At 42.9% G+C, this 12,610-nt stretch overlaps 1 protein-coding gene across 2 annotated transcripts in view; it reads left to right on the forward strand.

Annotated features, from left to right (window-relative positions):
- The window catches only part of Fbxl20 (F-box and leucine rich repeat protein 20), a 69,662-nt gene that overhangs the window by 15,365 nt on the left and 41,687 nt on the right, over window positions 1–12,610 (forward strand). For both annotated transcript variants that reach the window (XM_021646823.2, XM_060386813.1), the window contains exon 2: window positions 12,514–12,575. In XM_021646823.2, the coding sequence (XP_021502498.1) occupies window positions 12,514–12,575 (62 nt within the window). The remainder of the gene's footprint in view (window positions 1–12,513; window positions 12,576–12,610) is intronic.

The raw sequence follows: 12,610 nt of genomic DNA on the forward strand, positions 1-12,610 counted from the left end.
GATGTTAAATAGTTCGCATTTATGATTGAATTTGAACTTAAAAACTTAGAGAATAGTTCTTTTTATTTTGTGAGCATGAATGCTACACATAAAATAGTATCTTCATATTTATGATTTATTTTGAACTTAAAACATCTTTTAGGTAAAGAATACTTTAAAATTTTATGTGTATGAATATTTTTACCTGCATGTATGTCTGTGCACCACATGTGTGCCTGGTGCCCCCAGAGGCCAGAGGAGAGCATCATGTCTCCTAGAGCTGGAGTTACAGGCAGTTGTGAGGTTCCCCGTGGGGGCTGGGAATGGACATGGGTCCTCTGCAGTAGCACTGGGTGCTCCTAACTTGAGCCACCTCTCTCCAGCCCCCAGCACTTGATAGATTAGAAGACAGATGCTCCAAAAGCCTGTTTTCCCAACGTTGTTGCTTTTAAGACAGGGTTACATGTAGCCCAGGTTGGCCCCACAGTCACAGCATAGCTGAAGCTGGCCTTGAGCTCCTCATCCTTTTGCCTCTGGTTACTAAGTGTTGGGATTACAGGAGTATGTGACAATTTCCAACTCTTTTTACTTTTTAGTTTTTGCGACTGGGTCTCACTGTATAAGCCCAAGATAGGTCTATTCTGAACTCTTATTCCATCTGTTCATTTACCAATACTACATGTTCTTTGTATCCTGGTCTGGCTTTGAACTTGCTGAATAGCCAGGGATACCCTAGAGCTCCTGATTTCATACCTCACATCCAGAGTGCTGGTCTGGGATCACAGGCATGTTCTAGCAGGTACTGAGGGAGAGCCCGGGCCTTCTTGCTACATCTCAGGCCCCTTGGTGGCTTTTGACGTTCGAAGAATGGCACATCTATACAGTACTTTTGTAAATCGGTGTACAGTTTGGTCTTGGACACTTGGTTGGGGGGGGACAAAGTACTGAAGAAACGACCCCTACAGGAAAGCTGGGGTCAGTTAGTCCGTGCTTGCTCTAGCGGAGCGGCACCAGCTATTCACGGTTGGATGTCTTGGAGCCTCAGAGCATTTAGTGTGTGTAGTACAAGATGAAGACATGGGAGTTCTCTGTAGGGAGCGGTTTCAGGCTGTGGTCACCTTGAAGAGGGAGTCACAGTTGCCAGTTTTACACACACTGGGCAACTGGTTCCAACAACACTTGTAGTCTGCTACGCCCCTGAGCCTCACCTGGAGCTTTTCATCCATTCCTTTCACATTCATTCCAGGCCTCGGCTCTTCCCCCTGCCTCTGCCTCCTGCTTGTTAGGATTAAAGGCATGCGTGTCACCAGACCCAGCACATATATTTTGAGGAACTGTTACATGTATACACAAAATCTATGTGTATCACTTTCACGTCTGTAAAAGGGCCTGGTGTCTGTGTGCCACTGCATATGTGAAAGTCGGAGGACAGCCGGAACGCCTCCTCTTTTCCTCAGCGGGTCCCAGGATCCAACACTGCTCGTCAGACAGGCTCCTGCCTGCTTAGTCATCATCTCTCTGGCCAGTGATACTGTTTCTAAGATGGTCATGCTTGGACTTCAGATTTGATCATTCGGCCTCAGCTTCCCAAGTACTAGGATTATGTATGGCACGTACCACCACATCCAGTTTAGTTACATTTGCTAATGATACGCATGCTGTTACAAATGCCAGGAGATGTAAGGATGGACAGAATCGTCCTGGTGGAGTTTGAAATCTAGGAGAAATGGATAGATACAAAGGTTAACATGTAATATGTAAAATACTAATAATTTCTGGGACCAAAAACAAAGGACAGAGGCATACCAGTGGGAATTGCTGGTGTGGGTGGCGGGTAGGGAAGATTATGAATGGCTTTGCAGACCTCTGCACTCGGAATTGCTCTCTGGTAAAGTGAGCCACAAGGATTTGTTTGAACACAAGAGGAACGTCATACAAGTTGTTCTTTGAAAATATCATGCTGATACAGAGATGAAACTCTGTAAAAGACTATCTGCCTACTGTCCAAAACCCTGGGTTTGCCTCAAAAGTTCAGTCTCCTGCTTCCTGGAGACATAATTACATAAAACACTGCTTGAGACTATTATTCTAAGAACCTAGAAGGAGGCAGTGATACTTTGTAGCTGGTGATTGTAGTAGAGATGGAGAGACATGGTTGGGTTCTGGCCATGCAGGCAGTCAGGGCCCTTTCCTTACAGGGGTGGTGGCCTATGTCTTTAATCACGGCACTCAGAAGGCAGTGGGAGGCTGATTTCTGTGGGTTTCAGGCTAGTTAAAGATCGCATCGTTAGACCTCGTCTCAACACAACAACAAATAACCCCACACATTTTTTGCCTGCATGTGGCCCAGCAGTGTTTAATTCTTTTTTGGGTTTTGAAATACTTGCTCATACCAAATGTCTTTAAGATAGGACCCAAGGCTCAACTTGAAGTACATTCATCTGTTTCTTTTCCTTTTTTCTTTTTTGGTATTTGGGACGAGGTTTCCCTGTATAATAGAACCCTGGCTGTCCTGGACTTGATTTGTAGAGTAGGCTGGCCTTGAACTCACAGATCGGCCTACCTCTGCCTCCTGAGTGCTGGGATCAAGAATGTGTACCACTAGGCCTGGCGCATGTATTTTGTTTTTAAGATGTTTTTAGCCAGGTATGGGATGTGCACCTTTGCTTTTGTGGTTCATTTTTTAATTTTATGTTCATTGGTGTTTTGCCTGCATGAGGGTGTCGGATCACCTGGAACTGGAGATAGATGGGTGTGCGCTTCATGTGGGTGCTGGGAATTGAGCACCCCATGTTCTTAACCACCGAGCCATCTCTCCAGCGCTGATCTGTTTCACTTATATCTACTTGTAGGCTGAAAGTAAGTTTAGACGCTGTTTACAGTATTTTGACTGTGCCCCTCACATGAAGTCAGGTGACGGTTTTCTTTTTTTTTTAATTTTTTATTTAACTTTTATTAATTACACTTTATTCATTTTGTATCCCCCCATAAGCCCCTCCCTCCTCCCCTCCCAGCCCCACCCTCTCCCCCTTTCTGCATGCATGCCCCTCCCCAAGTCCACTGATGGGGGGGTCCTCCTCTCCTTTCTGATCTTAGTCTATCAGTTCTCATCAGAAGTGGCTGCATCGTCAGGGTTCTAGGTTATCTCAGGTGATGGTTTTCTAATTGTGGTGCTCAAAAAGTTTGGGTTTCACTCTGTTTTTGGAGACGGGCCTTCTCTGTGTGGTGCTGGTTGGCCTGGAACTCACTCTGTAGACCAGGCTGGCCTGGAACTCAGTAATCTACCTGCCTCTGCCTCCCAGGTGCTCAGACTAAAGGTGTGTACCACCGCCACGCAGCTGCATTTCACATTTTTTGATTAAGGATATCCTGTATTGTAAAAGTAGAGAAAAGTTGTATAGTTTGTGTCAGGAATAAAGATTCACACTTTTAATCCCATCACTGTGGAGGGAGAGACAAGTAGATCTCTGAGTCCAAGGCAGAACTACATAGTATAAAGATCTTGCTCAAAAAAAGAAAACGATCAGACAAAAAAGCACCTCGGTGCTGGTATTAAAACTGTGTGCCACCATCCCCTGTAAGAAAAGAGATTCCTGACCTGAATGGGAAAAATCCAGTTATTTCTCTCCATCTCTACCAAAGTGACTGGATACAAAATATCACTATTTCCTTCTAACTTCTTGTAAGAATCTCAAATGTTTTATGCAATTTTGTCTCCAGAAGGCAGGAATGATACAATTTGTGTGATTTTATTGAAATGCTACTTTTATTTAGCACATGCCACAGTGCTGCATGGAGGTCAGGAGACAGCTTGCACAGTATGAGTCCTGGGGATTGAACTCTGGAGTTTTCAGGCACCCAAAATGTTGCCCAGGAGAGTAAAACCAAGTAAAGAGACAAAATTCTCAACGTTAAAAAAAAAAAAAGAATGAAAGTGTAAAGAGGGCACAGAAAATGCTTAGTGCATGTAACGCACCATTGTGATGACCCATGGTCAGGTCCTCAGCACCCACATAAAAGCCATATGTGGTCCTGGACAGCCCGTAGCTCCAGCACTGGGCTTGGGGCACAGAGAGAGGAAGATTACTAGGGCTCTGCCCGGCCAGCCTAGCTGGAAACATCTCTGGGTGAGCGAGAGACCCTGTCTCAAGGGAGTGAGTTACAGCAAGACGCCAGGCATCCTCCTCTTGCTGGCGCATACCATGGCCACGTGTGCACACGCGTGCATACCCCGTTTACACAAACAGCCTTCATCTGAAGTGCAAGCAAAGAGTTGGTCGTGGATGTAGGCTGAGAAAACAAGATGGGAATCAGCATGAAGTGTGTGCTGCTGAGTCAGGTGTTAGAAGGTGTCCAGTGCAGAAAGCTTGACCTGTTGAGTACTGTGTGTGTGTGTGTTTTCTACATGCATTCCTTCTTGTTTTTATCTAGAGATGTCTGTGTTAGGAGAGGTTTAGTCCTGGTGTGGAGATACACGGGCCATAGTTTGTCTCTAACGAGCAATTACATTTCTACTAAGGAAAACTTGGGCGGAGAAATTATAAGCTTATTTTCCTTTAGATTTATTTAGCCTATAAAAATGTTTTTCCTTTCTGATATTGGCAAGAAAACCAGCCAATTGGAAAAACATCTGGTGTTGATTGAGTGAGGGAATGGCATGACCTTGTAAAACTACTTACAGGAAATTTATTTCTGAAAAATCTTTGCAGCCGGGTGGTGGTGCTGGTGGCACACCCCTTTAAGCCCAGCACTCAGGAGGTAGAGACAGGTGGATCTCTGTGGGTTCAAGGCCAGCCTGGTCTACAGAGAGTCCAGGACAGCCAGAGCTACAAAAAGAAAGCCTATCTTGAAAATTAAAAAGGAAAAGAAAAAGAATACTCCCGCTTTAGCTATGTGTTTCTTTATGAATATTCTGTCTTAAACTCCCCGAAGTATTTCTGCCGCCATAAGATTCAACCTATGCCAGGTTGCCAATGGGTGTTAAAAGCTTGTTCAACTCTATGAAAATGAGACCACTAGACATAATTTTTTTCAGTAGTTGCTGTCTAACACCTAACTGTATGTAGCTCTGCTTCTCTCTTTAAAAGGTCACTCGGTAGGCCGAAGTCCTCTGGCAGCTTGGCTGTTTCTGGAGTGTGTAATAGGCCGTTATTAGAGTATGAGATGCTGATGTTCCTGTCAGCTGACTCTCTTTTTCCACAGCATCTTTTGTTGTTTTGAAGTCTAGCTAGACTTCCTTACATGACAGCAGGAGTGATTTGGGAAGGTACTTTAGTGTTTCTTAAGGCCATGCCTTGGAAATCATTTGTTATCAGGGTTTTGTTTTTTAAACCTTTATGTGTTTGTGTGTGTGTTGTGCGCACTCATTGATGATATCATCTGTGTGCATATGTCTGTGCGGTATAAGTGGACACATGCCCCTGTGGGCTTGGGAACGTTTAGAGGACAACCTTAGGAGTCAACCGTCCTCAGTGTTTGCCACTTTGTACACAGGCTAGCTGTTCTGTGAGCCCAAGAGAGCCTGTCTCTGCACCCCATCTACTGTGAAGGGCCAGGATTTGCAAGTGCACTGCTCCCCTGGCTTTAAATGGATTCTGGGGGTTTGAGCTCACATTCTCCCGCTTGGGTGCAAGAGTCTAAGCCATTGAACAGTCTCCTCAGCCTTGTTTTACAATTTTTGTTGTTGGGTCTTTTTGTGTTGTTTTGGTTTGGTTTTCGTTTTGGGGCTTAGTATTTTTATTTTACCTCAGGTTACCTTCAAACTTATGATTCTCCTTCATCTGTCTCTCAAATACTGGTGTTAAAGGCATGAACCACCACAGCCTGCTGAGAAATAGCCTTCAAAGCCAAATAACTTCATCATTTGGTACCTCCTTTGTAAAAGAATTGGGACCCCAGGGCCTTAATTTTGAACTTTCACTTCTATTCATCTAATACACTTTATTATTATCCATTCATTTGTAGATGAAAACTTAGGTTATATCTGTCTTTGGGCCACTGGGAATAATGCTGAGCCTAACTATGTATAACAATTTGATGAAAATACATGTATTTATTATTTTGAGACAGGCTCTTTCTGTGTAGCCCTGGCTGGCTTAAGAGTCAATGCGTAGACCAGGCTAGCTTCAAACTCACAGATTTGCCTGTTTCTGCTTCCTGAGTTCTAGGAGTAAAGGTACATGCTACCATACCCTGCTTGATGAAAATATTTATCTGTATGGTTCATTATCTTAGTGACCTTAAAGTAGAAAAAGATACAAAAATATCTGCACCTGAAGAAATTATCAAGCTGTTTAAGACAGAGTCTGGAAAACAAAAAATAATTAACATACAAAAGAACACACGATGCTTAACAGCTGACTTTCATCAGAAATAGTAGGATATATGAATAGAAATAGTAATGATATATGTCCATTACCCCAGCCTTTGGGAGACTGTGGTGGGATTTCTGGTCTGAGGCAAGCGAAAGGAACAGTGAAAGCCAGAGAGCAGCTTGATACTCGGTGTTTGGGGAAAATGATCGCGACTTGTAGGGTTGGTTGTCAGCAGTGGAGCCCTTAGGCAGGGCAAGTAAGGCCCTGGGGCCAGGCCCAGCACCATTAGAAAGAAAACACAGGAATTGTAGCTCGGCTTGCTTGCTATGCTCCAGAAGTCACCTCTAAGAAAGCCAAGGTAGTAGGGTCGCTCTTAGCCCCTGGGTTAGAAAGCAGCCCTAGCAACACAGTGAGACTCTGCCTCAGAAATCAGTAACAGAACAAAACACCTATCTGTGTATTGTCACCCCTGGGAAGGTAGACAAAAAAGCTTTAAAAACGGGAGCATCTGTGTAGGTTGTGTAGTGAATAAAGCTTTAGGGTCAAGGAGATACAAAGAACCGTTGTCATCAATGAAACAGCCTATCTTTAAGATGAGAGGATTTGAATAGGTCTGGAGCTTGTGGTAAAAGGCTTGCCCGGTTTGTGGAAGGGAAGCCTTGAGTTGTACCCTAGCACTGGATACTTTATCCCAAACAAGTGTCGGCAGAAGTATAGAGGAATATCAGCCCTTGTTTATGACAGAAATGCAGACTGCTATTGTGGCTACAGAAATCAATTTAATGACTCTTTGAAATTTGATCAAAATGACATATGACCATAACCCCATTTCTAGATGAATTAAAAATAGGTATTCAGCACTGGGCTCGGTGGTGCACTCCTGTAATCCCAGCGCTCTGGGAGGCAGAGGCAGGTAGACCTCTATGAGTTCAAGGCTAGCCTGGTCTACAAACTGAGTCCAGGACAGCCAAGGCTACACAGAGAAACCCTGTCTCAAAACACCAAAAAAAAAAAAAAAAAAAAAAGTATTCACCTAAGTCTGTACATAAGAATGCTAATAGTGGTATTCTGAATGTCCAAAAGGCTGAAGAACTAACATAAATGAATGAACAAAATGTATATGGGGACCTTTTTGTTACTCAGCTATAAAAAAGAAACAAAGTACTGCTACAGTGTAAATAAATTCTAGAACTATTGTAAAAAGAGGTTAGTGATACATGAAACATCACATTTCAATTCCCTTTATATGAAATAACGAGGCATTGGAAAATTCACATTCTGAAGAAGATTAGTGGCTGTTCTCAAATCTAAGGGAACAGCAGAATGGCTGCTTGATGGACACAGTGTTCTGAGGGACTAAGAACATTTGGAACTAAGTGATGGTAATAGCCCTGCAGCTTTAAGTGCATTAAAATGCACACTTCAAAATGATTTGTTACATAAATTTTTTATTTAAAAAGGGCTTGTTAGAGGCAGGCAGCAGTGGTATACACACCTTTAATCCCCAGCACTCAGGAAGGCAGAGGCAGGCAGGTCTCAGAGTTCAAGGCCAGCTTGGTCTACAGAGTGAGTTCCAGGTCAACCAGGGCTACACCGAGAAACTCTTTTGGGGTGGGAGTGGGGATAGGGGGTGATTTTAAGAGCCAGGGCATGGTAGTACATGCCTTTAATTCCAGCCAATATTCAGGAGGCAGAGACAGGCAGGTCTCTGAGTTTGAGGCCCTCCTCGTCTACATATCAAGCTTCAGGACAGCCAGAGCTACACAGAAACCATGTCTCAAAACAGCAGCATAAAGGGGGCTGGAGAGCTGGCTCAGCGGTTAGGAGCACTTGCTAGTTGCTCTCAGAGGATCAAGTTCCCAGCACCTACTTGGCAGTTCACAACTGTCCGTGGCTCCAGTTCCTGGAGATCTGACACCCTCACACAGGTAAATATGCAAGCAAAACACCAATGCATATAAAATAAGAAGTTGGTGTCATAAAAACATTTGAGTGATGGTGGCGCATGCCTTTGATCCCAGCAATCTGGAGGCAGAAGCAGGGGGATGTCAGATGTTTGGGGCCATCCTTGTCGACAGAGCTCAAGGACAGTGTAGACTACAGAGAAGAACAACTCAAAACAAACAAAAATTGGATGGGTTTGGTGATACATTCCCTACAATCTCTGCTACTCAGAGCCTGAGGCAAGAAGCTAGCTGGGAGAAATCAATGAGACCCTGTCTCAAAAATAAAAAACAAGGACCGACAGGATGTCTTAGCAGCTAAGGGGACTTGTTCCTTCCCTGGAACCCATACAGGGTAAGACAATAACCAACTTCTGCAAATTGTCCTCTGACCTCTGCATGTGTTACTGTGGTACCCACCTCTTCATGCACATACTAAAATACATAAATGCTTTTAAAGGACTGGAGGTGAAGAATGCTTGTATTGTGTATGCAAGGCCCTGTGTTTAACTGCTAATAAATTTATGATGGTTAATTTAATGTGTCAACTTAGGGGGGTTGTGGATAGTTAGATAAGAGATGTTTGTCTGGTACTTTTCCCTTACATCCTCTTAACTAAGGCATGGCTTTTCTACCCGTGGTCATCAGAGCTCCTGGGCTTTTGAACTACATCTCTACAAGCTAACAATCCCCAGCGTGAATCTTGTGATCTAATTCTATAGATACACATACGTATCTACGGATATGTATGTGAATCTACGGATCCTGTTTCCCTGGAGAACCCAAATACTTGCTACTCAGGACTTGATGTGTATGAATTCAAGGATGCTTCGGGCTATACATCAAGACTCCATTTTAAAAACCCAAGCCAAAACACAAATTTATAACTGCAATAAGCAAGCACTGAGACATTTGTTGTTTGCAGATCTGCCTTACATGAACTATTAAAGATTGTTCAAGCTTAAAGAATACAGTACCAGATGGTAATGCGAAGAAAAAAAAAAGTATAAATGTTAGTTACAGAGGTAAATATAAAAGACTATAAATAAATTGTTCTTTTATTATCTTGACTGAATTGAAAGGCAGTTGCATAATTAAGAATTGTAGTTTGGGGTTCATCAGATAAATCTATAATAGCAAAGAAGAGATGAGTTCTCTTGTAGAATAGGTGCTGTATTTTATAGGAAATGAGCAATTGAAATAGATGGTGGCTAGCTAAGATAATACTGGAACTGCTAGAGCAACCATTATGAAAATTACTTAATTTTTTTTTTAATGGAGGAATTAGGGGACAGAGAGATGGCTCAGCCCTTAAGAAAACTTTCTGGGTGTGGTGGCACATGCTTTTGTATTTGTAAAGTGGAGGAAAGTGAATCATTGAGTTTGAGATCACCCTGGTCTGTAGAAAAAGCAAAAAAAAAAAAAGAGAAGACTTTGCTTGCAGAGGAGCAGTTGGTCCCCACAGCTGCCCAGAACTCTCGTCCAGGATTCCAGGGGTCCATGCTTCCATGCTTCCCCTTCTGACCTCCACAGGCACCAGACATTCATGGTACAGACATACAAACCAGCAAAACCTCATACACATAAATAAGTAAATCTTTAAAACGGAGACATTATAATGTCACAACAGAATATGAAGGAAGTAAAACAGAGACAGGGTAATAAAGACTATAAGGGCCAACTGAGGTGGTACAGGCCTTTAATCCCAGCACTCAGGAGGAAGGGGCAGAGGATAGCTATGAGTTCGAGGCCAGCCTGGACTAAAGAGTGAGTTCCAGGACAGACAAGGCTACACAGAAACCATGTCTCAAGAGAGCAAACACCACTGTAAGAGACTATGACTTTGTTCAGATTGCCGTTGTGGTGCCCACACTGACGCGGTTTTCTTTGTTGTCTTTTCCTACCACTTTTAGAATCAGGTAAATCCTAGAAAATAAACAAAAGCAAAATTACCCATTCACCAATGAGTTCCTTAGAAGCTGGCAACAAAATCGGGTACTACCCCCAAGAGCATTGCTGAAGGAAAACCATTCTGTAAAGAATCTCAGGAGAGGCCTCTAGAAAGATGGCTCAGTGTTCGGAGCACTGCATGCTCTTCCAGAGGTCATGAGTTCAATTCCCTGTACCCACATGGTGGCTCATAACCATCTGTAATGAGATCTGGTGCCCTCTTCTGGCCTGCAGGCAGAACAGGGAATTACGGTAGTAAATCTTAAAAACAAAAAAAACAAAAAAACAAAAACAAAAAAAAAACAAGAGATGGCAGTCAGTGGGCTAGGAAGAATAAAATAAAACATACAGAAAGCAAGTAAAGTAGAATAGGAGTCGTGCCCACTCAGATACTTAGTCAAAAGGCATAGGCTGGGCTTGGTTGGACCTCCCTTTAATGTGAGCATTGAGGAGACAAGCATGTGAATCCCTGGGAATTCAAGGCCAGCGTGGTTCTGTGTAGTGAATTCTAGGCCAGCCAAGGCTACAATAGTGAGATGCTGTTTTGTTTTTATTTTCGTTGTTTTGTTTTCTGAGAAGATTAGATAATAAGGTTGAACTTCATGCTATGTAGAAAAAATACATTTGGGGCTCAAAGGCACAGATTGGTTGAAAACAGAAGCATGGAAGGATGATGTGTTATGTACACTAATGTTGAGTAATTGTAGAATGAAATTTGATTCATTTGCAATCACATTAAAAAGAATAAAACGGGCTGGAGAGATGGCTCAGTGGTTAAGAGCACCATCTGTTCTTCCAAAGGTCATGAGTTCAATTCCCAGCACCCGCATGGCAGCTCACAACTGTCTGTAACTCCTATTCCAGGGGATCCAACACTCTCATACAGGCAAAAACACCAGTGTACATACAAATTAAATATATTTGAAAAAAAGAATAAAGAACTCTTAGAAATAAACATTAAAAGCTTATGCACTGAAAAATATCAAAATTATTGGGAAAAATCAAAGTAAGCTGAAATAAATGACATAATCAATGTTTCTAATTTTGAAGACTCATTCATTTGAGGACAGCAGTGTCCCCCAATTCTGTGTGGTACACTCACTAGTCAAAGTTCTCAGCAGTGATCTTTGCAGAAGTTGACATGTCAGTCCCAAATTGATAAACCAAATTTAAGGTCTAGAATAGCTCAAACTACTTTGAAAAAGCATAGAGGCCCTTAAAGATCTTAATTTCAAAATGTAACTATATTAATAATAAGCAGTTGATGTAAATTTTATATAGTTAAAGGGAACCATATTGAGAATCCAGAAACAATGTTTTCACTTTGATTCAAGTGATTGTAAAAAAGAAGCCAAGGGGAAAAGTCAAATACGTGATGGTGAACCAGTTAGTATCTGCATGTACAAGTGGATGCCTGGGTTCTTCCTCATTCTAGATACAAAGATGAAATCATAGTCCTAAGTGTGAGAACAGAGCCTACAAGGCTCCCAGACTGAAGCTTAGGAGGAAATCTGTGTGAGTTTAGCTATGCAGAGTTTTCCGTGGCACATCAAAATCACGAGCTAGCAACAACAGAAACAACCAGACACTGCTGCTCAAATCTGCAGTAGGCTATCCTCAGGGAAAAGGGCAGGAACTGGCCTTGGAGGCACACACCTCTAATCCCAGCAGAGGCAGGCGGATCTCCCCGAGTTCAAGCCCAGACAACATTCCAGTATTTGGGAAGAGTGTTCAGTAGAGACTGCTGAGGATTTCAGTTAATCATGCCCTTCAATAATCCCAGACAGCACAGCTGGAAACGCGGGGCTAGGAGCTCCAACAGCAAAGAGCGTCCCTGTCACCAACTTCAGGGAGGAGGTGCCTCTGTGATCATAGTCAGGGAACTTCTGAGTTTAGGGGAGGAGACTCTGAGGTTCGTAGGTTCCTGGAGGCACCAGACTGGTTATCAGGCTTTGTTGATTTAGGAAGCTGATGGATTGTCCCACCATACCTTGGGGCAGTTTTATCTGTCTGTGGTTCCTGAGATCAAGTTGTCTATTCCCTCTGAACCACCTCTCCAGTCCCCACTGAGTTTTTACATGTGGGTGCCTGTGAGGAAGGTAAGGGGACAACTTTCAGCCATTGATTCTCCCCTCCTCCCTTGTGGCTCCCAGGGATTGAACTCAGATCATCAGACTTGGCAGCATTTACCTCCTACACCATTTTGCTGGGTCCCCACTTTTTTTTTTTTTTTAAACCTTTCTCCTGAGGGAATTGTGAGCATGATAAAATGGTAACTACTGATGGCAGTGTTTTTTTTTTTAATTTAAATTAATTTCATTTTACAGATGTTCTCAAACAGTGATGAAGCTGTAATCAATAAAAAACTTCCCAAAGAACTTCTGCTAAGGTAAGTCTGAGGCCTAGTTCTGTTCCAGAGCAGTG

Source organism: Meriones unguiculatus, chromosome 7 (assembly GCF_030254825.1).
Source record: "Meriones unguiculatus strain TT.TT164.6M chromosome 7, Bangor_MerUng_6.1, whole genome shotgun sequence".
Classification (NCBI taxonomy): Eukaryota; Metazoa; Chordata; class Mammalia; order Rodentia; family Muridae; genus Meriones; species Meriones unguiculatus.